The sequence below is a fragment of the Macrobrachium nipponense genome, chromosome 15 (assembly GCF_015104395.2).
Source record: "Macrobrachium nipponense isolate FS-2020 chromosome 15, ASM1510439v2, whole genome shotgun sequence".
In the NCBI taxonomy this organism is placed as follows: domain Eukaryota; kingdom Metazoa; phylum Arthropoda; class Malacostraca; order Decapoda; family Palaemonidae; genus Macrobrachium; species Macrobrachium nipponense.
Genome location: NC_087208.1, coordinates 64,864,845 through 64,890,368, shown reverse-complemented (window position 1 = coordinate 64,890,368; position 25,524 = coordinate 64,864,845). Strand labels below are relative to the sequence as shown.

Here is a 25,524-nt window from a genome sequence, read left to right as displayed (position 1 = left end):
ACTGGCGTAACCAAGTACCAGCGCTCAGCACTCTATGTACAGCCAAGTTCTTTTTGAAAGCCAGAGAGGGACCAATACCTCTAACGTCATGTGCTCTAGCCTGCACAGATGTGGTGGTGGAATCATCAAGAGTCAAGTATGCCTGTCTGATGGCTTCCTGTATCCAGAAACAGATAGTATTTCTTAGACACCTCTTTCTTTGTACGGCCTGTGCTAACAAAAACACTTAAAGAGTCCTTTTAAGATATCAACGCAGGGCCTGGACAGGGCGCAGCAAAAGCTCGAGCATCACCACCCACAAAGTCAGTCAGTGATGGAATGGAAAACGAAGTGAACCTGTCATCAAACACCGAGGGATTTTGGGTCTTGGCCACGAATTTGAAGGACACCGACTTCCAACCCCTGCTGTGCTTCACCTCATAACTCAGACCATGGAGCTCTCCTACCCTCTTGGAAGATGCCAAAGCCAAAAGGAAAACTGTCTTGAGCGTCAGGTTCCAGTCAGATGAGCGACGCAAGGGCTCATATGGACTCTTAGATAAGCTCTTAAGCACCGTGGAAACATCCCACGTTGGAGGCTTGAGGTCTCTAGGAGAACTTCCCAAGTAGGAAGAGTCGAGACTCTTGCCATAAAACTTCCTCCACTGCTCCTTAGGCCATGCCCGGCATTCCGTGCAAGGATTCGTAATTGTACAAAAACTCAAACACCTACTGCATGTGATGTGAGGGTCGGTCCCTGCTGAAGCCAAAAAACGAGAACACGGAAAACCAGGAACTCCGGGCACATACGCTGACGCCGAGAAGGAGCAGAAGAAGCCATAATACCAGGTAAAAACACACACACACACTAAAAGAAACGAAACGGGCAATGAACCGGGAAAAGGCCAAGAGAGGTAAACACAACTCTCGCCCAGGCGGTCAAAGAAAAGACTGGCGTAGATGCGTGGCCTTGACCATTCCTCGCCCGATCTATACAAGTGTTGCCAGATATCACAAGATTCCTTGCTTTCATCTGCTTTTTAACCGAATCCAGCTAGGCGCTAGAAATGATCCTATTGTTAAGACCGAAGGTTTGTTCGCGTATAAACAATATAGAATTTAGATCAATGGCCAAGCGCTGGGGCCTATGAGGTCATTCAATGATGAAAAGGAAATTGAAAGTAAAAAAATTGAAAGGTGTAACAAGAGAAAAACCTCGCAGTTGCACTATGAATCAACTGTTAGGAGAGGGTAGAAGAAAGTATGATGGAAGAAAGAGAATATGGAAGGATGTACAGTAAAAGTAACGAGAGGGTTGCAAGTAGGAGCCGAAGGCCCGTTACATAGGACCTTAAGTAATGCCTACAGTGGGCTGTATCAGATGTACTGGCGGCACTAACTCCCTATGGGGTTTACTGCTTATAGTGTGCCTTCTATGGTTGTGTGCTAACCCTTTGACCTCAACCTCAAAGCTTATGTTCATTACTTTTCTATCTGTTTCCTTTAGCCTTCTCTCACCTAATCATCCAACTCCTTCACCTTTACCACAACCCAATATTTCAGTTTTCAATAGCAAAAACTTTGGGTGAACCTGAAACAGCCCACTCTCTCTCTCTCTCTCTCTCTCTCTCTCTCTCTCTCTCTACTCTACTCTCGTCTACTCTTGATGACCTAAGTTGTTGTGATGTCATGGTACATTTTTACATCAATCAATCAATCATCTCCTCTACTCTCTCTGTATCTTTCTCTACCTCTCACTCTTTCCTGTTGTGATAGTTGTTTCAATTACACTGCCCTGCATTTTTTACATTTTATATTTCACCCCTTCCCACCACCCCTATTCCTATCGGGGCTGAACTTGAACTTAAAAGGGCATCAGAGGTGTCACTATTCATCTTGGAGACCTCAAAAACTATGGATTGGACCCTAATATCTGTCATTCCTTACATTTTATATTTCACCACTTCTCACCCTGCCTTCCTATCAGGGATGAACTTGGACTTAAAGGTCATCAGGAGTGTCACTATTCATCTCAGCAACCTCAAAAACTATGGCTTGTTTGTATGGTGTTTTTACGTTGCATGGAACCAGTGGTTATTCAGCAATGGGACCAATGGCTTTACGTGACTTCCGAACCAAGTCGAGAGTGAATTTCTATCACCAGAAATACATATCTCTCACTCCTCAATGGAATGGCCGAGAATTGAACTCGTGACCACCAAAGTGGGATGCCAACACCATACCAACCATGCCACTGTCACTCTACATACATTTTATATTTCACCCCTTCTCACCCTGCCTTCCTATCAGGGCTGAACTTGGACTTAAAGGGAATCAGGAGTGTCACTATTCACCTCAGCGACCTCAAAAAGTATGGATTAGACACAATTATCTGTCATTTTCAGTTATTTTTAAGTCACCCCCTTCCCAACCCCACCCCATTTGGTGCCCATGATATCTTACCCCCACAGTATTCTTTCCCCAGATATTAAGTCATGTATACCAAGTTTAGTTGAAATTGCTCAATTCATTGTAGAGTTATGCTGGAACACACACACACATACACACATACACACATACACATCCTTAGATACATCCATTTTTCTATTCATAGATTATTAATATTACTTTATCAGCAATTAGCCTAATGAGAACTCCCAGTGATTACATCAAAGGGTAGGATGAGACTACTGTCTGGAGTGCTTGGAAATTAAAACTTCTTATCTATACCAACCTTTTAGTTGCTCTGCTATTAACGTTGCCTCATGTTCAGAATAATGAACAACAGGTGGAGGAGATGGTGGCCGTAATCTCTCTTGCTCAATTCTTTCCCTATGGCGCTGTTCCCTCTGGAGCTGTCTCTGTCGACATTCCCACTCATATCTAGAACACAGTTTTAAAAAAATGACAAACTTAACTTCCTTTTACTGATTCAAGTAATAAGGACTAGTTCCCTTCATTTTCATTAAAAAGGAAACTCCACCATCAAACAAGGAAATGTCCTCACCATCCAGGGAAAAATTTAACTCTTCAATTCTTTAAGCCCTTAAATGTAGTTTTTCTGCAATTTTTTCTTTAAAGATAAAATATTGCTATCTTTATTAAATGCAGTACGCTCATCCATCTTTTTCTAAATACATACGTATATACTTAAAATAGTCACTGATTTTGCAAATTTATCCAGTTCATATAAAAGCTGAAAACATTTATTGTTAAGAGCTTACAAAGTTGTATGATGAAAATGCAGAAAATCTAAATAAAACAAATTAAGTGATATAATCCTTATAAAAAACTGAACAGCTTTATAACACTTATATATCTATTCTGTATGCACACTAATTTTTTCAGTCTACAAAAACTTCATGCCTATCAACATAGGGGCTGCTGCCAACATTATGGGTTCTGTAGAGCATTGCAGATGGTCCTAAAGCTCCTTTGAAGCAAACTTTTGCCCTAGCTACAATGTGTTCTGCCTTTCCCTTTTAATATGTTATCTCAGATCTCTTCCCCTACTGGAGTTCAACTTCTTTCCCTACTGGAGTTCAACTTCTTTAACTTAATCTCATTTCAATATTCATCTCTCATTTAAGAGCTTACCATGACAAACATACCATATTCAACACATGGAGATGAATCGTTCATATGAAAATTACTTTTTTTGTTGAGTCTTGACATGCTGTGAATGGAATTTATCATATAGCAGTCCCTGGCGGGGTTACATTCTTACGGCTTGATGATAAAAATAAAACTGGCGCTTATCGGCGCTGATAACTGGTTAATGGCACCTCTGTTAGGTATGTATCGGTACCAATACTCTATTATCACACCAATAACTGGAAATTGGAGCATGTCAACACCAAAAATCTGCTAGACAAGCCTCATAAAAAAGAATCGCTGATAACTGAGGGCACTGATAATCGGGGGACTGTCTGTAGCTGAGAGAAGTTACAATAATTCCTTAGAGGAAACTAAAGGAATTAATCTCATCTGTGGTGGTCCAAATTGGCATCCTCTATCTTTGGGTCAGGCTCACCTTCAAATTCCTCCATTACTAACATATTGGTTACTATACAAGTGATAAAGTTGTTGGTCTGGAAAACAAGATTGTTCAGTATGCCAATGATGCTTCTCTTGTAGGTGTAGTCAAGTCTCCCACTCATGAGATATGAAACTGCCCACATGCTTAATCGTGCCATGAAGCGGATTAGTGGATGGCGCAGTCAGTGGGGTATGAGGCTGAATTCCAGAAAAACGAAAAACACTGTTGATTAGTACATCTCGTACAGAATTTCCACCCCATCCTCCCCTTCAGGTAGATGGGACTCTGCTGAAGGGGTCTGAAGCTTTAACTATTCAAGGTGTAACTTTTGACTTACATCTTACTTTTGAGAGACATCTAATGAAATTGACAGCAAATGCCGAGTGGAGGTTAGGTATTGTTCATAGGGACTCATCTATCTACAACTGATAAAATCAATCATCCTGTTTTAAGTCATTTGTGTCTCCTTTACCAAAATGCTGTTATCTGGTATTGTTATCTGCTTCCGCCAGAGATTTATCTCTTTTAGATAGAGTGGTTCGTGGTGGTAGATTTCTCTTTTCTAATAGTATTAGCAATTATGACTTGAATCGTCGACAGACGGTCTAATTTGTCAATTTTTCATAAGTTGTATGTTAAGAGATCTTTCACATTTATAACTGATCCCTGATCCTCTTTTCCTAACAAGAGCAAAACCAGATTTGCTGAACAGCAGCACAAATATGCAGTAAATGTGCCTTGCTGTAGAACTTCTCAGTTCCAGAGGTCCTTTATTCCTCACAACATTGAACTGTGGAACAGTTTCCCTCTAAGGATGTCATGCAATTGCAACTTCAAAAGTTCAAGCTAAGATGCAATACACTACTACCCTAATACTATTCTCCTTTTTGCATTTACTTATTAATTTATTCTCCTTTTTGCATTTTCATACATTTTTACTTATTAATTTATCAAATAATTTTTTCTTTTTAATATGAGATCTCTTCTTTCTGTATTTCTCTTTACCTCCTCTTACTTCTTCCTAATGAACACCGTATTCTTTGGAAGCATGAATTTCAAGTCAATGGTCCCTGTGGGCTTGTTCCATATAAATAGGGTTCATCTTCTGAATAATAACAATAAGAACAAACCATCTTCAATAATAAGAAAAAATCCTCAAGGTAAATACTTTCTGAAATGTGACTAACAGTAATGTCCACGGGATATAATGATCACCTTATTCACTTCGCTGCTCTTGCAAGTGTATACAGTGCATATACTACTACATAAGCATCTGGAACCCAATTGAGGTACCGTAACGGCTTCTGGGACCATGGTTTGTACAACCTTGAATCTTTAAAAGTTTGTCATTTCTGATCGGGTAGCAATTCTAGAAATTATTTTTAAATGATTCCACCCAATTTTCACAGATTCTTGGAAGGGTCCTGGCCTTTATTTGAACTAACTTGATTCCCATTTACCCAAGCATCCTTTGTGTCAAGTTTGACTGAACTGGATCCAGGATTTCTGCAAAACATTTTATGTCCAACATTCATACTCAAAAACAAACACCAGACAAAGGTTCTGCAAAAGAAACTCATTTGAGCTTTCAGATAAGGTGAGCCAAACTCATCTGGCATTAAATGGAGAAAAATGAATCCCCTTAATCTCCCTTGTATATTTACAAGTCACAGACATGCTAACTTAAACTAACTTAAATAAAATTCCTTAACAACATCAAGCAACCATCACTGCATTAAGGCTGAAAGAGAAAAACTTCTGCTGGAATTTTTCAATTTAAAATGAATTGTAAATGTAAGACACACCATTCATGATCCAATTTCATAAATAAAATTTACAGAAGTGGTCAAAGAGTACAATACAATCAGGACTGCTTTCTAAGATTTTTCTAATTTTTTTTTTATAATTATACATGTATATATGACCCACTTTTATTTAATGTTTAAAAGTTGTATCAATCCTCCTTGTGGACCAGAAAACTATAAGGTGACCTCTGTAGCATATATTGTGCATAAGTGACCTCAAGTTCTTCTGCTTGGTTAGTACATTAGCCTACATAGTATATGCTATGTATAACTGTTCTTGAGTTGTTGTGACAGGTTAGAACTTTAACCTCTACAGGATATGCTACGTGTAAGTAATCTGAAGTTGTTCTGATTCAAAACACTGGCCTCTGTAGCACAAACTATGTGACACATCTTGTCATGTGAAATACACAGTCTGCACATTTTGGGTGATCATGTGGCTATTATCAAAAGGCAATAATGTTCTTGTAAGCTTCAGAAGCAAACAAATTTCAAAGTTTCCTGATTCTTTCTTGCAGCAACTTTGTTTAATCCAAAAGCCTATAATATCTATTCAGGAGCAAAATATTTTTTCTATTATTCTCATTCTCTTACACACTTTCAGCTCTTGGCTTTTGAATCCTTGACAATAATGAAACAATTACACAGTACTTACTGATCATCTCTAGCTTGAGCATAATCAACATGAAGACGCCCTGTGTTAGCTGCATCTGTACTATTATTAATCCGCATTCTGTAACCTGTAAGGAACACAAACTATAATATTAATGAACATTTTAACAAGATTACCGTATATACTCGCATATTATGCGACTTTTGAAACCTAATTTTGAAGCTAATTTTAAAGGGGTCGCATCATACACGCGGTATAAAATTAGCGTACCGTCTATGCTTTCCCAAATCGGCAGATCGCGATAGTTACTACCGGAGGAAAACAGTAGATCTTTTAAAAAGTTATGTTTTACTTGTACTTCACTATATCCAATAATATTGTATGCATTCTCATATTACTATTGTATTTTAAAATACAAAAGAGCGATCGTGCGCCATTTGCATTATTTTGGTTTATACAACATGTTTAACTGTTCCTCATCTCCTGCGTCTTCGTATAGGACATCGTCAATTCATATGGAAGGTATAGTCTTGTCACCGTGGCGAGCTCTCTGGCGTGGCTTTTAAAGATCTGCCCTTATGCTAATTTTACAAAAACAACAACTGCCCGTGTGTGACAGACCTTTGAATGTCCTTGAGACAAACCCCGAGGCTATAATTATAAGATTATAAGGGTTTTTCCTTCCCAGGTACTTTAATCTCCTTCCTATTCGGTCTCTCTCTCTCTCTCTTTCTCTCCTAAATCTTACAGCTGTCCGAGCGAGAGCTTTTTTTATGGGACAACATAGGCCCGCATTTCGCATTTTCCATACCTATTTATTTCGTATACGATTGCCCTTTCTCGGCTGTGAAGTTGATGTCTATCTATGGCTGTGAGATGACCAGGAATAACTTGTAAGTCGGTGTCAAAGTCACTCCACTCTTCAGTCAGGCCAAAACTTTGCCATATCGCATTCAAGCAATATTCAGTCATTGTTTCCTATCTATTATTTTCTCAGAGAGAGAGAGAGAGAGAGAGAGAGAGAGAGAGAGAGAGAGTCTGTCTGTATAAGATTGTTTATTTTCTCACTCGTCAAACTTACTGTTATGCTTTATTTCATATTTCCTTGCTCACCAATTTATTCTATACCTACGATATTAAGAAATCAAGATATGTGTAGAAGGGAGAAATGCCTCCAGACTGTACAGTCAGTATGGAGTTTAAACGCACGTGGAACTGGTTGAATATTCGCACAGCACCAAAATGAGATGCCCTGTTGATAGAATATCTGACTCCGTTTCTTGTTATTGCATAAAAAAACTTTATCAATCGTGAACCTACGTAATTTATTTAGAATTCTGCGCAACGGAAAAGATATTTGATATCTGTAATGGGAGAAATGGTTTTATCTCTGTTGTTGTTATAAATTTGGCAGTGTTGTTATAAATTTGGCAGATATGCGATCAAACACGTGGGTGGACCAAAACAGCCCAGCCAGAGAGCTCCGCTCATTTTGTAAATACTATTGTTTGGCGTGCTAGGCTTACCCCGATTCATTTGGGTGTGCGCTACTCAAATAATCGCATTTTTCTTACTAATCCCAAGAGTTGACCATGGAAAAACCCAAGATTAACCAAAAATCCCAAGATAATAAAATAATTGACATATGCCAAGCTTTGGAGTCCTAAATATTTACTCTGTCTATCAGGAAGATACTGATAAATTGAATTGACGGTATCTTTCCTGAGAGAGAGAGAGAGAGAGAGAGAGAGAGAGAGAGAGAGAGAGAGAGAGAGAGAGAGAGAGAGAGAGAGAGAGAGAGAGAGAGAGAGAGAGAGAGAGTATTCATGTAATCAGTAAAATACACTAATAAAAACAAAAACTACGTACTGTATGCAAAGCACACACATCATCGTTAGCTTCCCGTGTGTTACGTGTAAACGTTCATTCTAAGAAATTCACAGAGTAGTATAACTAACACCTGATTGGTTGGTTGGTAGCCATGGAGATCTGTTATCCAATGACTGCCCTCTGCTTCTGTTCTATTTATAGACATATGCCGTGGATGACACTAGGTTTGAACAACGTTACCATGTTCGTGATTTTCTGACTGCTGACGGCAAAAATTACTCGATAATTTTCTTTATATAATTATTTCTTCGTGAAAACAATAATATAATATGATCATTTTAACTTTAATGTATAGTGGTATGAAAAATACCAGTGTGTCGTAGCGATGCGTCATTAATATAGTGGTATGAAAATACTGCATGGTGTTGTAGCGATACGTAATCACAAGTACAAATCCTTTTCCGGACCATCCTCAAAATTTTACGACCTCTTCAACTGCAAGATCGATATGGTGAAATATATATAGTTCCATACTATTGTTGAAATTCACAAGTTGAACTGCAAACATTAGATTTTGATTGTTATGTACATATATTTTTTGTGTTTTACGGAATGTTTGTTTTGAAAATAATAGCTATTAGCGAACATATGATATTAATTGTCCCACTATTTTATTATAGGTGATCTTAATTATCTCACATTCATGTAACAGTATTATATTAATATTTATTTAAATAAACAGTAATTAATAAATAACAATAATGAAAAACATAAAGGGAAAATTTTTTTTCTGCAGTAGTGATGTTTGTTTGATTATGCATCTGACCTCACATTTCCGAAATTGAAAAATTCCAAAAAACAAAAACATCGGAATGTGTGTGTACTACACTTTTTTAAACACGCACACAATGTCTACACATTTACTGATACCCGTGGTGAAAGACTCATTACAGTATTTATTTCTGAGAGATGAGAGAGAGAGAGAGAGATAGAGAGAGAGAGGAGGAGAGAGAGAGGAGACAGGAGAGAAGAGGAGAGAGAGAGGCGAAGAGAATGATTTAGGACTCCAAGGCGTGTTATTTTTACAATTATTTTATTATCTTGGTATTCTTTTTTAATCTTGAGATCTTCTATTCAATTCTCGAGATTAGTAAGAAAATTACCGTAACTTCACTAGCAGCAGCACACATCTGAACGACTCTTCGGCCATTAGCACGCTAAACCACCAACCTTATGAACTGACCTCGGAAAAGGAACTCGCATGATACATGAGATACATGACAAAACCACTGTTTATTGGTGAAAATTTTGGGGTCGCATGATATGCGAGATCGCACGTTACTCGAGTATATACGGTACTTAACATTTTATCAAGATACTAGACAAAAATTAATGGACATTTTTTTACTCACATAGCAAGCTCATACAATTAAATATTTTTTATATACATTTCTGCCCTTATGATACTGGAATTAAGTGCTAATTTTGTCAACCTATTTCGATATAAGACAATAATTAATTATATCTTCTACCTCTAGTAAATTGAACACAGTCTGCAGTATTATTTTGTTCATCACTATATAACTCCCATTAACATGAATATAAGCCACTAAATATTTAAATAACTTATACACCTTTAAATTTAACATCATCCAAAATCATTTTGGAAAGAAGAAAAATTACAGAGGTTTTAAGATACATGATGGTATTCATGTTCTTGAGACATAATCACAGTTTTTGAAATGTTTAATGGTATTGTGTTCTAGAGACTTCTGCTTTGTGCAGTCTTCATTTAATTAATTACATGCTGTAAGCAAGCTATGGTGTAATCTGCAGCACAAAAAAGAATAACATTTAGTCCCAAACATCAAACAAAAAGTAGCACACTCTTCATTAACAAAGGCAGTAATATAGGATAATGCAAGGTAAAAATTTTAGCAAATTCTAAATTGTGTATTAAATAAACTTCAAATCTTCAGCCTAAAGAATACAGTAACCATGTATTTTGTTAAAATACTATGAGCAAAGGTGCTTTGGAAATCTTGATGTATTAAATTGATATTAACTCCCTATAATGAAGTTATTTAGCCATGCAATACCTGTATGCATATCAACTAAATAATTCACTATAGTGGTCCAACACTGAGGCTATAAAAAAAGTGAGCAAAAGTAGCAAAAACTTAATCTTTCATGAGTACTGGCTAGCATATTTTAAAGGTTAGAATAAATGTTAACTCATAAACATTTATGATACCAGCTACCTTGCAATTAAACAAACAATCACAAATACTTAAAACATCCTGCCCTAGAAGGAACAAGAATTAAGAATTAACTTTTGAAGAAAACTCAATTTTCCTATCATTCCTACACAGCAAATACTCTTACATAAGACATACTGATTTCACAAAAGGAATGAAATAGTACTTGAACTTACCCGACAAGAATATGGCATTGTCAACAAATTCTTCCAATTCATATCGTATATGGCAGAAGTTTTTCTTGCTAAGCCTTATTGTTGTAATTTCTCCACAGCGTTCATACACATCTCGCACAATCTCCTCTGCAACATATTGTTTTAATTCACGCATGATGAAAACCTGGTTAAGTACTACAGTCCTTACTTCTGATAAACAAGAGCAATTCAGTCATCTACCTTGGAAAACTGAAGTTATGACTTAAAAACACATTTTGTGCTTTGTCTCCTGAAAACGCACAAAAATATCACAAGAGACAAAAAAAACGTTTTTGTTTTCTACAATAAATGTCCACCACAGCTGATTTACAAACAAGATGCTCTTGCTAAGAATGAATGTGATGCTCTCCATGAATTTAGAGGACTTGCTATAAAAGTTAGTGTGTGTTGCACGTAAGCCAATGGAACAATGTTGCTGAGTAATGAAACATAGCACCACCAAATAATAGAAAGTTAACAAAGAGCCTTGACACATTTCAAATGTATGCAAATTCTAGTGTTGTCACGTTGCCCCACCCTCTAATTACACCCACACAACACAAAGGGGGATTGTAACTTGGTGGGTGAGGGTGAAGACAGGGCTGCTGGTGGGAGGGAGGGGAGAGGGTAAGCAAGGTCACAATGACTAATAAACAGGTGAAAGTTTTCCATAGCACATACAGGCCCTGACCCTTACAAACAAGGAACACAGATAAATAATGATATGTAAACACAGCGGAAGATAATGTCAAATTGATGGAATCTTTGTCTGTTTTTATTGTTTACTTTTTTGCAACCATACCACCTCGAGTGTTTTAGTTTCACAATAATCAATGCATTCATTTTCACTGTGCTTCCAGTAACAATAGGTTTCAACAACACTATTTAAATACTCTAACCTAAGATTCTAAAATAAGAGAGAGAGAGAGAGAGAGAGAGAGAGAGAGAGAGAGAGAGAGAGAGAGAGAGAGAGAGAGAGAGAGAGATTTTCCAGTAACAATACTCTGGCCTAAGCTTAGAGAAAGCCAGAGAGATTCCAGTAACAATTTAATTCAACAACACTAGTTGAAATACCCTGGCCTAAGCTTAGAGAGAGAGAGAGAGAGAGAGAGAAGTTAAGTATATCTAAGTTTTACCAGACCACTGAGCTGATTAAACAGCTCTCCTAGGGCTGGCCCGAGGATTAGATATTCTTACGTGGCTAAGAACCAATTGGTTACCTAGCAACGGGACCTACAGCTTATTGTGGGATCCGAACCACACTATATCAAGAAATGAATTTCTATCACCAGAAATAAATTCCTCTAATTCCGCGTTGGCCGAACAGGGATTTGAACTTCGGACCACCGGATTGGCAGCCGAGCGCAAAAACCACTCGTCCAGTGAGGAACTGAGAGAGAGAGAGAGAGAGAGAGAGAGAGAGAGAGAGAGAGAGAGAGAGAGAGAGAGAGAGAGAGAGAGAGAGAAATGCTGCTAATAAAGATACATGACAACTCTGATTCCCTTGTCACACACAAACTAAAATAAATCTGCACAGGTAAATAAAAATATATATAACAATCCCTTGAAAAACTGCTTTATAAACTCAAAAGGTATTCAGACATCCTTTCTTTTTGATAATACTAATAATATCACAATGAAGATCAAATTTAAACAGAGTTTAAAATATAATATCTGATTATCAAGGTAGTAAGATGTAAAGCATGGTACATTAGTCAGATGTAAAGCATGGTACATTACCACAAATTCCATGTCACCCTGTACTATACACACCATCTAACTATAATGGGTGTCATGTCTGTCTGTCCGTCATTCAATCATGGTCAAACAGCTGGTCCAGTGGGCATGAAACTTGGCAGGGTTATAGTGGGGACCCCTAAGATGGTTTACAATGGGGATTCATCCAACCTCCCCCATCCCATTAATGGGTGTTAAATCTTAGTCCCGGGGGACGGGTGGGTGTGAAGGGGATGGGTGGTAAACTGCACGTAGGCCATGTAACCAGCTAGTAAACATAATCTACTTATTTTCTTGGATTGTGGCAAACCTCTTGATTACATAAATTATGATTTTGTAAGCATTATATAGCTTCCATGATAGTATTTTTCCTTTTTAAACTTTCTTTTTATTCTTTCACTGAAGCTTATTGAAAGCTGGTTTTGTTTTGACATAATTTTTTTTTACATCACCACCCCATTAACCTATACTACTGCATTGTACAGTGGTACCTCGAGATACAAAACTAATCCGTTCCGAGGCACCCTTCGTATCATGAGCTTTTTGTATATTGAACAGCATTTTACATGTAAAATGGCTAATCCGTTCCAAGTCCTCCAAAAACAATGAAATACTACAACAATTTGCACAATTCAATACCTAACTTAATACATACTGCTAACATACCTGTAAATAAAGTGTATTAGTGTACATGGTATACAAGAAATACTGTACATATGTAGTAAAATGTGGAAGCTTACCTTTCGAGTGAGGCTATCTCCGAAAGTGGCGACAGAGGAGGAGGACAAACGACAGATACGTACGTACACTTAACTTTACGAAATACTACATTAAAAAATGTAAGGAAAACATACATAAACTAAACTTTACGAAACACATTAAAAAAAACTGTAACACTTAACTTTACAAAAAACTAAAATTAAATTTTTTTTTCTTTTTTTGATTTTTAATTTTTTTTTTTTTTTTTTTTTTTTTTGTTTTTTTTTTTTTTTTTTTTTTTTTTTTTTTTTTTTTTTTTTTTTTTTTTTTACAAAATTTCAACTTCCTCATCCCTTTCAACTTTCTGTTTTTTAGTATCACTTGGTTCTTCCTTTTTGCTTACTCCTGCTAGTACTAATGGCCTCTTTAAAAAATAACTATCCAAGGAAGATTGCTTCTGCCTACTTTTCACAATGTTCCTGAAATGACTCAGGCAAACGTCATCTAACTGCACAAGCATACGACCTGTGTAAGCCTTTTCGGGGTGTCTTTTTTCTACAAATGATTGCACTTTATGAAAAGCAGCTAGAACATCCTTAATTTCTGCTGTTGTCATAGAGTCCTCCTCCTCCTCCGCTGCTAGAGAACTCCTCTTGAACGACGTTATGTTGCATGGCCTCCAACTCCTTCAGGTCATCTGTCGTGAGCTCCTCTTGGTGCTCCTCAAGAAGGTCGTTGATGTCATCCTCGTCGACGACCAGCCCCATGGACTTGCCGAGTGCAATGATCTCGTCAAGATCTGGTTGCAAAACAGTTTCAGGATCGTCAACTGTTTCTGAATCTGCAGCACCAGAAGCGCTTCGCCCACGTCGAATCCCTCAAAGTCTCAGGCGGATACGGCATCAGGCCAGAGTTTCCTCCACGAGGAATTCAAGGTTCGCCTCGAAACCTCCTGCCAAGCTTGGTCGATGAGTCAGATGCATATCACAACATCGAAATGCTCCTTCCAAAATTGACGCAAGGTGAGGTTTGTGGTATCGGTGATGTCGAAACATCTCTTGAAAAGATATTTCGTATACAGCTTCTTTAAGTTCGATATCACTTGCTGGTCCATGGGCTGGAGGAGAGGGGTGGTGTTAGGCAGAAGATAAAGAACCTTGATGAAATAATACTTCGCTAGGATATCTTCCTCGAGGCCAGGAGGGTAAGCAGGGGCATTGTCCAACACCAGCAGGCATTTAAGAGGGAGGCACTTCTCTTCCAAGAATTTCTTCACTGTCGGGCCGAAACACAGATTTACCCACTCTGTGAACAAAAGCCTCATTACTCAGGCTTTCGCATTAGCCCTCCACATCACTGGAAGCTTCTCCTTAAGCACTTTGTGGACCTTGAAGGCTCGAGGAGTCTCGGAATGATAGACCAGTAGGGGCTTCACCCTACAATCCCCACTGGCGTTCGAACAAAGTGCGAGCGTAAGCCTGTCTTTCATACGCTTATGCCCGGGTAGCTTCTTTTCTTCCTCCGTGATGTACATCCGACGAGGCATTTTTTTCCAAAAAAGCCCAGTCTCATCACAGTTGAAGACTTGCTGAGAACTGTAGCCTTCCTTGGTCATCATCTCGTCGAACGTCTTTTTAAAGGCTTCAGCCGCTTTCGTCCGAGCTGGCTGCCTCCCTACGCCGCACCACCGAATGGATGCCAGTCCGTTTACGGAATTTCTCAAACCACCCACGCAAAGCCTTGAAGTCTGGGGTTGGCGTTGATGTCCCCTCTCCCCTCCGTCCTTTCGTCTTTGGGCCTGGGCAATCCATTGCCGAAAATAGCGCTGGCCTTGTGGGAGATTGCCGTCTCCGTTATCATATCGCCAGTGATTTCTTTGTCTTTTATCCAGAATAGAAGAAGCCTTTCCATCTCGTCATGCACGTGGGTCCTCTTGCTGGACAAAATTGTGACGCCCTTGGAAGGTGTGGCTGCTTTGATGGCATCCTTCTGCTTAAGGATGGTGCCTATTGTCGACGGATTTCGGTCGTATTCCTTGGCGATCACACTCAATCACTTACCAGCTTCATACTTCTAGATAATATCCATCTTCGTTTCCAAAGAGAGCATCCTCTTCTTTCCGTGAATTTCAAGTTTCTTGGGACCCATGACTACATATATACTATACGTAATTATGTTATGTAGTACGTATACGTATGTAGTTAAGTTCTCACACAACACGATAAGTATACTACGTACTACGAAATCACTAACGAATTTACGTTAATAAACGAAATTGTTAGAACGAACGAATACCGTGTGCATACCATAACGATGCTGCTACCGAGTGGCCGAAGCACGCCGCTACGTAGTAGATGCATGATGGGAGGGATGCTGACCAATAGGAGAGAAGGATCTCATGGCAGTGACTAGCATCAGGAACCAATGGGAGAGCGGGAGGATGGTGGTGAGTCTACTCAGTTGGCGGTGAGCGAGTTTCAAAATTGTTATCGGTGGTCCGGGCGAATCTCGGACTTTACAGCAATAACCTTTCGTATCTTGAGCAATTTTTGTATGTAGAGCAATAAAATTTTTCGTATTAGCTTTCGTATCTCGAGTTTTTTGTAAGTTGAGCCTTTCGTATCTTGAGGTACCACTGTATTATTTTTATGGACCTACAAATCCCTGTCACATCAACTTGTAAATATATCAATATGCAGTTCCTCAGACCAGGCAAACTTTGAGGTTGGCAAATTTACTAAAAAGACATATCAATGGAGAGAGGAAGATATGCAAATGTACATGGTAAAAGAAAAAAAATTCTAAAAAATTTTCCCTACCTTGCACGACAGGTTGGACATTACAACCTCTTGTGGGACCTGATTTACTAGACAATCGTAAATTTAACAACTTACATGTTTTTTTATAATAAATGACTATTTTATTTTGCAAAATTATAATTACTGCTAACACAATATCAAAACAGATAAGAAATAAAAACAGTAACAAATTCTTAACATATTTGTTGAAAAATATTTTCGTAAATTTACTAAGAATGAAGATTCAGTAACTTTTACATGGTTTTTCTAATGTTTCTTTGCGCTTTTCTTTGTAAAATTACATTTACAATCGACATACTATCGTAAAAGACAAGAACAAAACCCATCAGCAACCCCTTGGCATATTTACAAGATAATTTACAGATACGTACATAATACATTCCCCCTTGAAGTTACAAGCAGACCTGAAGTCCTAGGATGCCTTATTCATGGTTTTAGCCATTGTAAAAGTTACCATTAGTGAATTTATGGGTTATAGAAGTACTGGCACCTCTTTCCCGCCTGATTCTTTCCAAATCGATGGTGTGTAATATTGTTTAATTACAGGATCAATCCGTCCACCACCCCAAAATGACAAATTTTTAACCAATTTGTATTTTTCATAACTTACAAACCTCAGGTCTTAACATTAGGATAAATACTCAGCACCAGCTGGAAACCGGTAAAGTTTAAAATAATTGTGTACACAAGGGACTATTGGCATCTGTGCTTGGTCACGAGACGTGGAGCCACCCACATACCCCTCTTTAACCCATGATCCGTCCAATGGTTAATGTTGTTGAGTGGGTGTTTCATTTACATAAGTTTGCTTAGTCATCTATATATGTAGCATTATTTGGGAGCTTGCATATGATGTATACCTGAAGTTGGTGTGATAATTCCTTATGATTTGGTGCTCATTTGGTTTTTCCATTAATTTCTTTAAACAGTAATTAATTTTCCTAACTCAGCTAATGGATAGCAATTTGTTTGACTAAGTTAAAAACTTTTACTTTCAAAACATTCAATTTGGGGAACCATACTAACCTTAAAGCTTTGCATTTTCATTTCTTATAACATTTAAATCATTACTTCTTGTAATTTTGTATATTTGTAAACTTTTTGTTTTTTCTTATACATCTGTTACTATAATGTGAGCTAGTTTTCTGTTTTTTGTGAGGTACCCTCAAGTGTTGTTCAATTATTTTGACCTGTCACAAACTTTCCTACATTATCTCAGCACACTAGTGGGAATTTTTCTAGACTGGCTTTTACCTCATTCACATTACCTCTGGATAAAGAATTCCATCTCATGTTCATGTTGTAAGCAAAACTGCTCTCTTCAACTAACATGACTGGTGCTGGATTAGAAGTTTTTCTTTACCCACAAGAGATGTCATATGCAGATGACTATCACACAGGCAAGTTTGAAGCCTATGATTCTGGATATGCATCCTCCTCACACTCCAGTGCCACCTATCAAGGAACAGAATTTGACATCAACACTTCCTCATTTTGTCTTTCTACTGTGATAAAGGAAGGCCTCTTCTCACGTCCCTGTGTCATTGCTCTGACTATGTCAGATGCACCTAGTGTCAACCGGGATACCTCTGCTACACCTGCATGTTCTCTGATCACTCCAAGTACCTCCTGAATCCTGGGCATGATATTCCTATCACACTCTCCTCATCCAACTGGTTCCCTCAAGGTTTTGAGGCAGCTTTCTCCACCAGTCCTGATTCTGCTGTTCCAGTTGCCAGTGTGTAAAGTGGTAAATGAGTATCTAAAGATTAAGCTTTCTTCTCATGCTTACATCTAAACATTTTCTCTCTCAAATGCAGATGGCCATTCAAGTACATCACACGTGTTGTTACCCACACCTTTGACTTCTGCTGCCATGGATTCAACCCCACAGTGTCCTTCTGAAGTCAAGGATGTTGAACTATCTCTGTCACTTGTACCTTCCACTTCCGCAGCTTCTGCTGTTCCACCTATTCTCTGAATATAGAGGACACTCCTCTTCTGGGACTGATATCTTGTCTTTCACTACATACTGCTATTCTCAATTTTTACAGTACAAGCACTCCTCATTTATTGGCAGCATTGTCATTGACCAGATTTTCTGCAATGGTAAGTGATTTTCGGTGTCGGTAAGCAGTTTATAGCATTGGTAAGTGGTTTATCAGAGTTGGTAAGAGGTTTAACCAAGCCAGTAAGTGGTTTATTGGTGTTTATGACATCATATACTCCATTTATGTATTACCATAATTATCAGTGATTTTCTGAAATCACTTACGATGGAGCGGTCTTCATCTACACAACAATAAATAGCCTATCCCTGAACATGGCCCAATTCTTTTGTTTGTTTTGGTTGAATGGTGTTTTTACGTTGCCTGGAACCAGTGGTTATTCAGCCACAGGACCAACGGCTTTACGTGACTTCTGAACCATGTCGAGAGTGAACTTCTATCACCAGAAATACACATCTCTTACTCCTCAATGGAATGGCCGAGAACCGAACCCGCGATCACTGAGGTGGGACGCAAACACCACACCAACCATGCCAATTCCTTCTCATTACAGCGAGGATCATAGTTGTTCTCAAAGGTATATAAGGCTCACTCCATGACAGTTGGCCTTTCTTCTAGTGACTCTTCTTGTCAGTGCCATGATGACCAACAATGAAATACCTCAAGATCTCGCACAAGTCACCAACATAGAAATTTGAGAAGCTCAGTGGGATATAGTATCCTGACTGTTATGTTGAATTGCCCCAAGCTACATCCTCAGTTTGATTCTCCAGTGACTTCCCCTGTACTCCCCATAACCTTTCTGAAAGTAGGTGTGAAACAGGAGAGGGCTATTGGTAGAGAACTCCTTAGGAGTTTACTGAGGATCTAGGCAACCATCAAGACATATATTTTTCTTATTGAAGTACTGGATTAGGTGTATGATAACATCTAAACAGAATGCCTTTCCCAGCTACTTAAATGACTTCTGTGTGGAATCATACTAGAATTATGAGAAATGAGTGGCTTTTGGTTCTGATTTTTCTATGCACAATCCAACTCTACAATCCTAAAGGACATCTTACATCTGTTGCATGGCTGAAGAATGAAGCAGGGTTACTAAGTCTCAAATGGGTACCTATTGTATATTCTTCTGTCAGACCAGCACATGCAGAAATGCCAGAGGATCCTACAGTTCTCCTAAGACAGTCACCCTTTCACCACAGCTTACTGCCAAGGGAGCACTAGCCTCCTTTTCTCCATATCATGTTTCCCACAACAGTCCTTTTCTCCATGTCATGTTTCCCACAACAGTCCCTTTCTCCATGTCATGTTTCCCACAACAGTCCTTTTCTCCATTGTAATGTTTATCCCACAAAAGTCCTTTTCCATTGCAATGTTTCCCACCAAGTCCTTTTCTCCAGTCATGTTCCACAACCCGTTTCCTGTACCATGTTCATGTTTCCACCCAAAACAGTCCTTTTCTCCATGTCATGTTCCTACAACAGAGTTGAAGCTATGGGTAGAAGGGATGCTGCAATAGAGAAAGAGATTGACAAATTCTCAAACACATGAGTCAATATCTTACCTGTAACATTTTCTGGAAGTCCCCCAACAAAAATTGTTCTACACCCAAGAGGACGTTCTCTCGTGGTTGGTGGTGGGGCCAATCGATTTGGAGGGACAAGAACACATGTCTTACAGTGTAATGGATTTTTTATGGGGACTGTCAAACCTTCTGGAGACATCATCCAGCCAAACATTCCCCAAGTAATACGAAAGTCACCACTCTGTAGAAAGAAAGAAAAAATAATCTATCATGTCAAAAAATCTATTATTATGATGAATAAAAGTCTGAAAAAAGAAAATGTACATCAAATCCAATTTATTCACAGTTTTCATACATTTTTCAGCATTCTATGAAAATACCTTATAAGCAAGATACCATAACATACAGGCAGCCCCTGGTTAACGGCAGGGGTTCTGTTCCTAAGGGCCCGACGCCAAGCGAAATTCACCTCTAACCGAAATCCAAAAGTCTACGGGCATCACAATCCACCTTACAGTGCCCTAGACTTGTTAACAATGCCTTAGACAGTGTCCTGGCCGGATATTTTTCCCTAATATATAATAACCCTTAACTCTTAAATGAAAATGTGGAATTTCTTTTGCCTAATCATTCACTATGGTCTGCATGTTAGTTCTACAAATTTTTAATGTCAGATTAATAAACTTACTGGTAAATCTTGGCCTAGTGTGAGAGAGAGAAAGTCACCTTTTTCAGACTACTAACGTTTCCTCCATCTCTTTATTTATCATGTCTTCTGGTTAAATCAGCTAAAAAAGCAAATGAGAATGATAAAAGTATCATTAGTACCGTTATAATCATTGCTTAAACACCGTAGCCATAACGATTAAACGATAACAGTTGTTTTGCTACAACAAACGAACCAAATCTGATGATAACAATGTTTTGGTTGCATTTCAGCCAACGTACGATAGTAAAAAAATTACCGTAGTTATGTTACAAATTACATTATTTAAGTAGAGCAGGACTTAAATATTTTTGCATTATACCTTTATCTGGTATGGAAAAAATATAGTACTACTAAATTTAAGCTGCAGTTGTAGCTAAAGCTGAAAAAACAAAATGTTCACCCTGCTAATGATTTTAAATCATTATGTATCAGCAACATGGATGCAACTCTATTGCAAATAATAGTGGAGAAAAAAATATTTTAATAAAAAATACTGGCCATGAAAGAACACATTTTACTGTGTTTTCACACTGATAACAGATAAATACATAAATATTGTATTATGATGAAATAGGATGAAAATAACAAACATAATCAGTTTTTTTACACAAAATAACATGCACCCGACACCATCCATTAACGAAAAAAATAACAATCGAGTTCACAACAAACATCCACCAAATTTGTAACTAATTTGTATTTTTCATAACTAACAAACCTTCGGTCTTAACATTAGGATTTACTAGCGCCAAGCTGGAAACCGGTAGAATTAAAAAATTACACTTGTGAGATCCAGGGACTAATGGCATCTATACCAGGTCACAGGGGCATGTATACCCAGAATGCCCACGGCTACCTGTGACCCATCAGTTATATTTCTAACCCAGTTTTTTTTTAGACTGCTAGAGGGGTGGTTCGAGGTGGGCCTTTAACTGTTAAGACCTCAGGTTTGTTAGTATGAAAATACAAATTAGTTACAAATTTGGTATTTGTTCATACACGAAACAAACCTTCGGTCTTAACATTAGGATAGACTTACTATTGGAGGGAGGTAAGTCTCTACAACTGACTGGAAGTTTGCCACCTTATCCATTTCCGAATATATAGGGAAATTCTAGAGAATGGACAATGAACCTAGGACCAAAGATATAAGCGGATCTATTGGTTTCCTCCCACTGGGTGTGTAGATACCATTCTACTGTTTACTCTTGTCCCTTGCGACTGGATCGACCTTCACCCCTTTTTTCCTTATTATCCAGAGGGGTGTGTTGCTACTGAAAGTATATCATCAGCTAAGATAGCTTCACAGTATGGCTGACCATCTCACCTGCATCTAGTCCGTTCCAGCACATGACGGTACTCTCCTTCATATTGCCCGTAGTTAAAGGAGTAGGAAGAAAGTAGTAAAGAAAAAAGACCAGTCATCCCATTCATTCTACTTTCATACCTTCATCTTAGACTAGACGCAAACTGACCCGCCAGGGGCACTGGATGAACTATATCACTTGTTGGGCCGCCACCACTGGACCCAAGGAAAAGGTGTCCAAGGATCTATGGGCAACATCTTTCAAATAAAATGAGGTGAAAGTTGTTTGGCGCTTCCACACGCCAGCTTTCAGAATTTTATCCACAGACATGTTCTTCTTAAATGCTAGGGAAGCACTCACACCCCTGATGTCATGAGCTCTAGCTCCCACCTGGCTATCTGACCCTCTGTCTTCTGCAGTATAAGCATTTCTGATTGTCTCCCTTAGCCAAAATGATATTGTATTCTTGGACACTTCCTTCTTGTTCCGTCCTGTACTTACGAACAACCTCTGGCACCCCGGCCTGAGGTGCCTTGTTCTCTTTAAGTACTCCCTGACGGGGCACAGGAGCATTTCAGCTTTGTCGTTGTCTACAAAGTCTGCCAAGGAAGGTATGGTAAAGGAGTCGAATCTGCCGTCTACTATTGTTGGATTTTGGGTCTTTGCCACGAATTCTGGGACAAACTCACACACCATTGATCTCCAACCTCTCGAGTGCTTTATGAGATATGAGAGGCCATGTAGCTCCCCCACCCCCCACCCTTTTGGTTGAAGCCAGGGCCAATAAGAAGACTGTCTTCAGGGTCAGGCTCCTATCCGTGGACTGCCTTAGTGGTTCGTAAGGGGGTTTTGTCAGACTACTCAGTACCTTGGTCAGATCCCAATCTGGGTTTTTAGCTCCTTTGGTGGGCATGACTGTTCAAAGCTCCTCATCAGCATGGCCAACTCCAGAAGACGATATGTCCACTCCTTTCATTCGTAAGACTGAGGGCTAGAGCATGCCCTGTACCCCTTCACTGCAGATACAGACATATGTTTTTCTGTTCTGAGATATATCAGAAAGTCCGCTAACTGCTGAATAGTGGTACCGAGTGGAGACACGTTCCCCCTACGACACCAATCACAGTATGCTGACCACTTCCCTTGGTATACTGTCGCAGATGATTTTCTGATATTACCTGCCATCTGAGTTGCTGCTTTCTGCGAAAACCCTCGCTCTCGGAGGAGATACTTGACAGTCTCCACCCGTGAAGCGATAGGGACTTCACCGACTGGTGGTACCTCTCCGACGTGAGGCTGACACAGAAGGTTGCTCCATGGAGGTAACTCTCTTGGCACATCTACTAGGAGTTCCAGTAGGTCTGGAAACCACTCTGCTTTCGGCCATAACGGGGCTACCAGGGTCATCTTGAGGTTCTGAGACCGCATTACCCTGTTCAGAACCTGACGGATTAGACAAATGGAGGAAAAATGCGTACACGTCCAGATTGTCCCAGGGGTGTTGTAGCGCATCTTCTGCTGCTGCCTCTGCGTCCGGGACTACTGAACAATACACTTCCAACTTTTTGTTGTACCTGGTTGCGAATAGGTCTATGATCGGTCCTTCCCACAACATGAGCATCCTGTCCACTACCTGTTGGTGTAAGGGACCACTCCGTTCCAGAATCTGATCCCTGCGGCTCAACTTGTCGGCCACTATGTTTCTTTTTCCCGGAATATACCTGGCCTTGATGTCTACCAGGTTCTCTATAGCCCACTGGTGAAGTTGAACTGTCATCACATGTAACTGCCGAGAAACTAGGCCTCCTTGCTTGTTTATATAAGCTACTACTGTGGTGTTGTCTGACATCAATACCACCGAGTGTCCCTTTACTCTCTCCCTGAATTCTTGTAGAGCCAGGAAAGCTGCTTTCAACTCCAGCACGTTTATATGGAGTTCTCTGTCCTTGCAACTCCATTTTGCTGACACCATCAACTCCTCCATATGGGCTCCCCAGCCTTCTAGTGATGCATCCGAGAACAGCAAGAGGTCTGGGGAGGATTGTTGAAGGGGGACACCCACTGTCAGATTGTCGTCGTCCACCCACCACAGCAAGTCTTTCCTCACTTCTGCCGATGAACAAGGGAGGAAGGGAATTTGATCGTACGGGTGATCTACTGTTGGTGACCAAAACTCCTTCATCCTCCATTGTAGGGACCGAAGGTGTAGCCTTCCTTGTGGTACTAGCTTCTCCAGGGAGGTTAGGATTCCCAGCACCACCTGCCACTGTTCTTGCTGGCTGTGTCTGCTTTCCCAGAAAGGCATTCACCATTGTTTGCATTTCTGTACTCTTTGGTCTGTCGGGAATACTTTGGCTTGTTGTTGTGTCTATCACCATCCCAGATATTCCAAACGTTGACTTGGATCCAGCTGCGACTTCTGCTGATTCACCACAATACCTAGGCTGTGACAAAGCTGCAGGAGGGTCGCCCTGTCCCTGAGTAATTTCTCCTGGACTTGCATCACAGCCCCAAATCGTCCAGATATCTTATCAGCCTGATCCCCTGAGCGTGCGCCCATGCCGACACGAGGGTGAACACTCTTGTAAAAACTTGAGGAGACGTTGTCAATCCGAAGCACAGGACCTTGAACTCGAAAGCTTTCCCTGCAAGACTGAAGCGGAGAAATTTCCTTGAAGACTGATGGACTGGTTATCTGAAAGTATGCGTCCTTTAGATCGACTGTCAGCATAAAGTCTCCGATTCTGACTGCTTGTAGAACCGTTTTCGAGTTTCCATCTTGAAACTGGTTTTTCCTTATAAACAGATTCAGCGTTGACAGGTCTATTACTGTCCTCCACTCCCGTTGGATTTGGGTACCAGGAAAATCCGCTGTAGAAGCCTTTTGTCGGACTGCATACTTGTTGCACAGCTCCTTTTTCCATCATCTTCTTCACTTCGTCCTGCAGAATAGTGGCCTTCTGAGATCTGTGGGCATAAGTGACGTGGGGTAATGGTTGATCTGTCAGGGGCGGGGTTACCTCGAACGGAATCAAATACCCGATCCTGAGAACATCCACCACCCACTGCTCTGCCCCTAGTTCCTGCCACACCTTCCAGTGATTTGCCAGGCAACCCCCCACTGGTGTGGCCGAGTGATGGGAGGCGCCCATCCTAATCTTCTTGAGCCTCTCCCCCTTCCCCTATTGCCCTTCCTCTGTTGTTTCTATTGTGAAAAGGGGCCGGGCCGATGAATGGAGTTATCCTCTTTGGGGAAGAGGGTCTTGTGACTCTATTAGGGATGCTATGTCTCACTGGTTTCTTTCGAGACATCTGCTGTTGTCTTCCCTCCAAAGGAATAGTTTGACTGTTAGAGGTTTTCCTAACTGCCTGTTGCACCAACCTATCGTTAGTGTCCATCCTTCTTCTATCTATCGCTTCTTCCAGTAAGACCTCTGGCAACAGTAGTTGCGATTCCAAGATATCCCCATTCCTCATTGCTAACAGGGAATCCAAATCCACATTGCGGCTTAGTCTAGCCAATGCTGCATCTCTCCTCATTAGCAGGATATTTGCCCAAACATTGGCACTTACGTTTGTCAGGTACGCAATCGCCTTGGACCCTGACTGTAGTAATCTAATGAACAATGGTTCATCTACTACTTTCCTTGTTGCTTCCGAGGATGCAATTTTCGCCACTGCTGTTGACCAAAGGTCTAACCAGGACGCAGCCTGAAAGACAGAAGAAGCTGTTGCTTCTAACGTGGCAGCGCTCATTGGTACGTCATCGAAGGGCACTCCATTTTAACCTGATCCAAGGTTAATCCAGGCCTTAACCTTACAACATTAGGGTTCATTTGTCTAGACAGCAAAGGGACCTTCGGTGTCGTATAATATTTCCTTTGCTTTATCATTGGAGGGGGAATAAATTTAAATGATCTATTAGATCTTAAGGAATTATCCCTCCCTGCAATCTTTGCGTTTTACGTGTTGCCAGACGATTCCGCATGACAGAGCAA

At 39.9% G+C, this 25,524-nt stretch overlaps 1 protein-coding gene across 2 annotated transcripts in view; it reads right to left on the bottom strand.

Annotated features, from left to right (window-relative positions):
• Positions 1–25,524, bottom strand: part of LOC135195022 (ecto-NOX disulfide-thiol exchanger 2-like) — a 200,809-nt gene that overhangs the window by 68,584 nt on the left and 106,701 nt on the right. For both annotated transcript variants that reach the window (XM_064221323.1, XM_064221321.1), the window contains exons 7-10: positions 19,550–19,751; positions 10,701–10,826; positions 6,479–6,563; positions 2,714–2,862 (exon numbers count right to left, since the gene is read on the bottom strand). In XM_064221323.1, the coding sequence (XP_064077393.1) occupies positions 2,714–2,862; positions 6,479–6,563; positions 10,701–10,826; positions 19,550–19,751 (562 nt within the window). The remainder of the gene's footprint in view (positions 1–2,713; positions 2,863–6,478; positions 6,564–10,700; positions 10,827–19,549; positions 19,752–25,524) is intronic.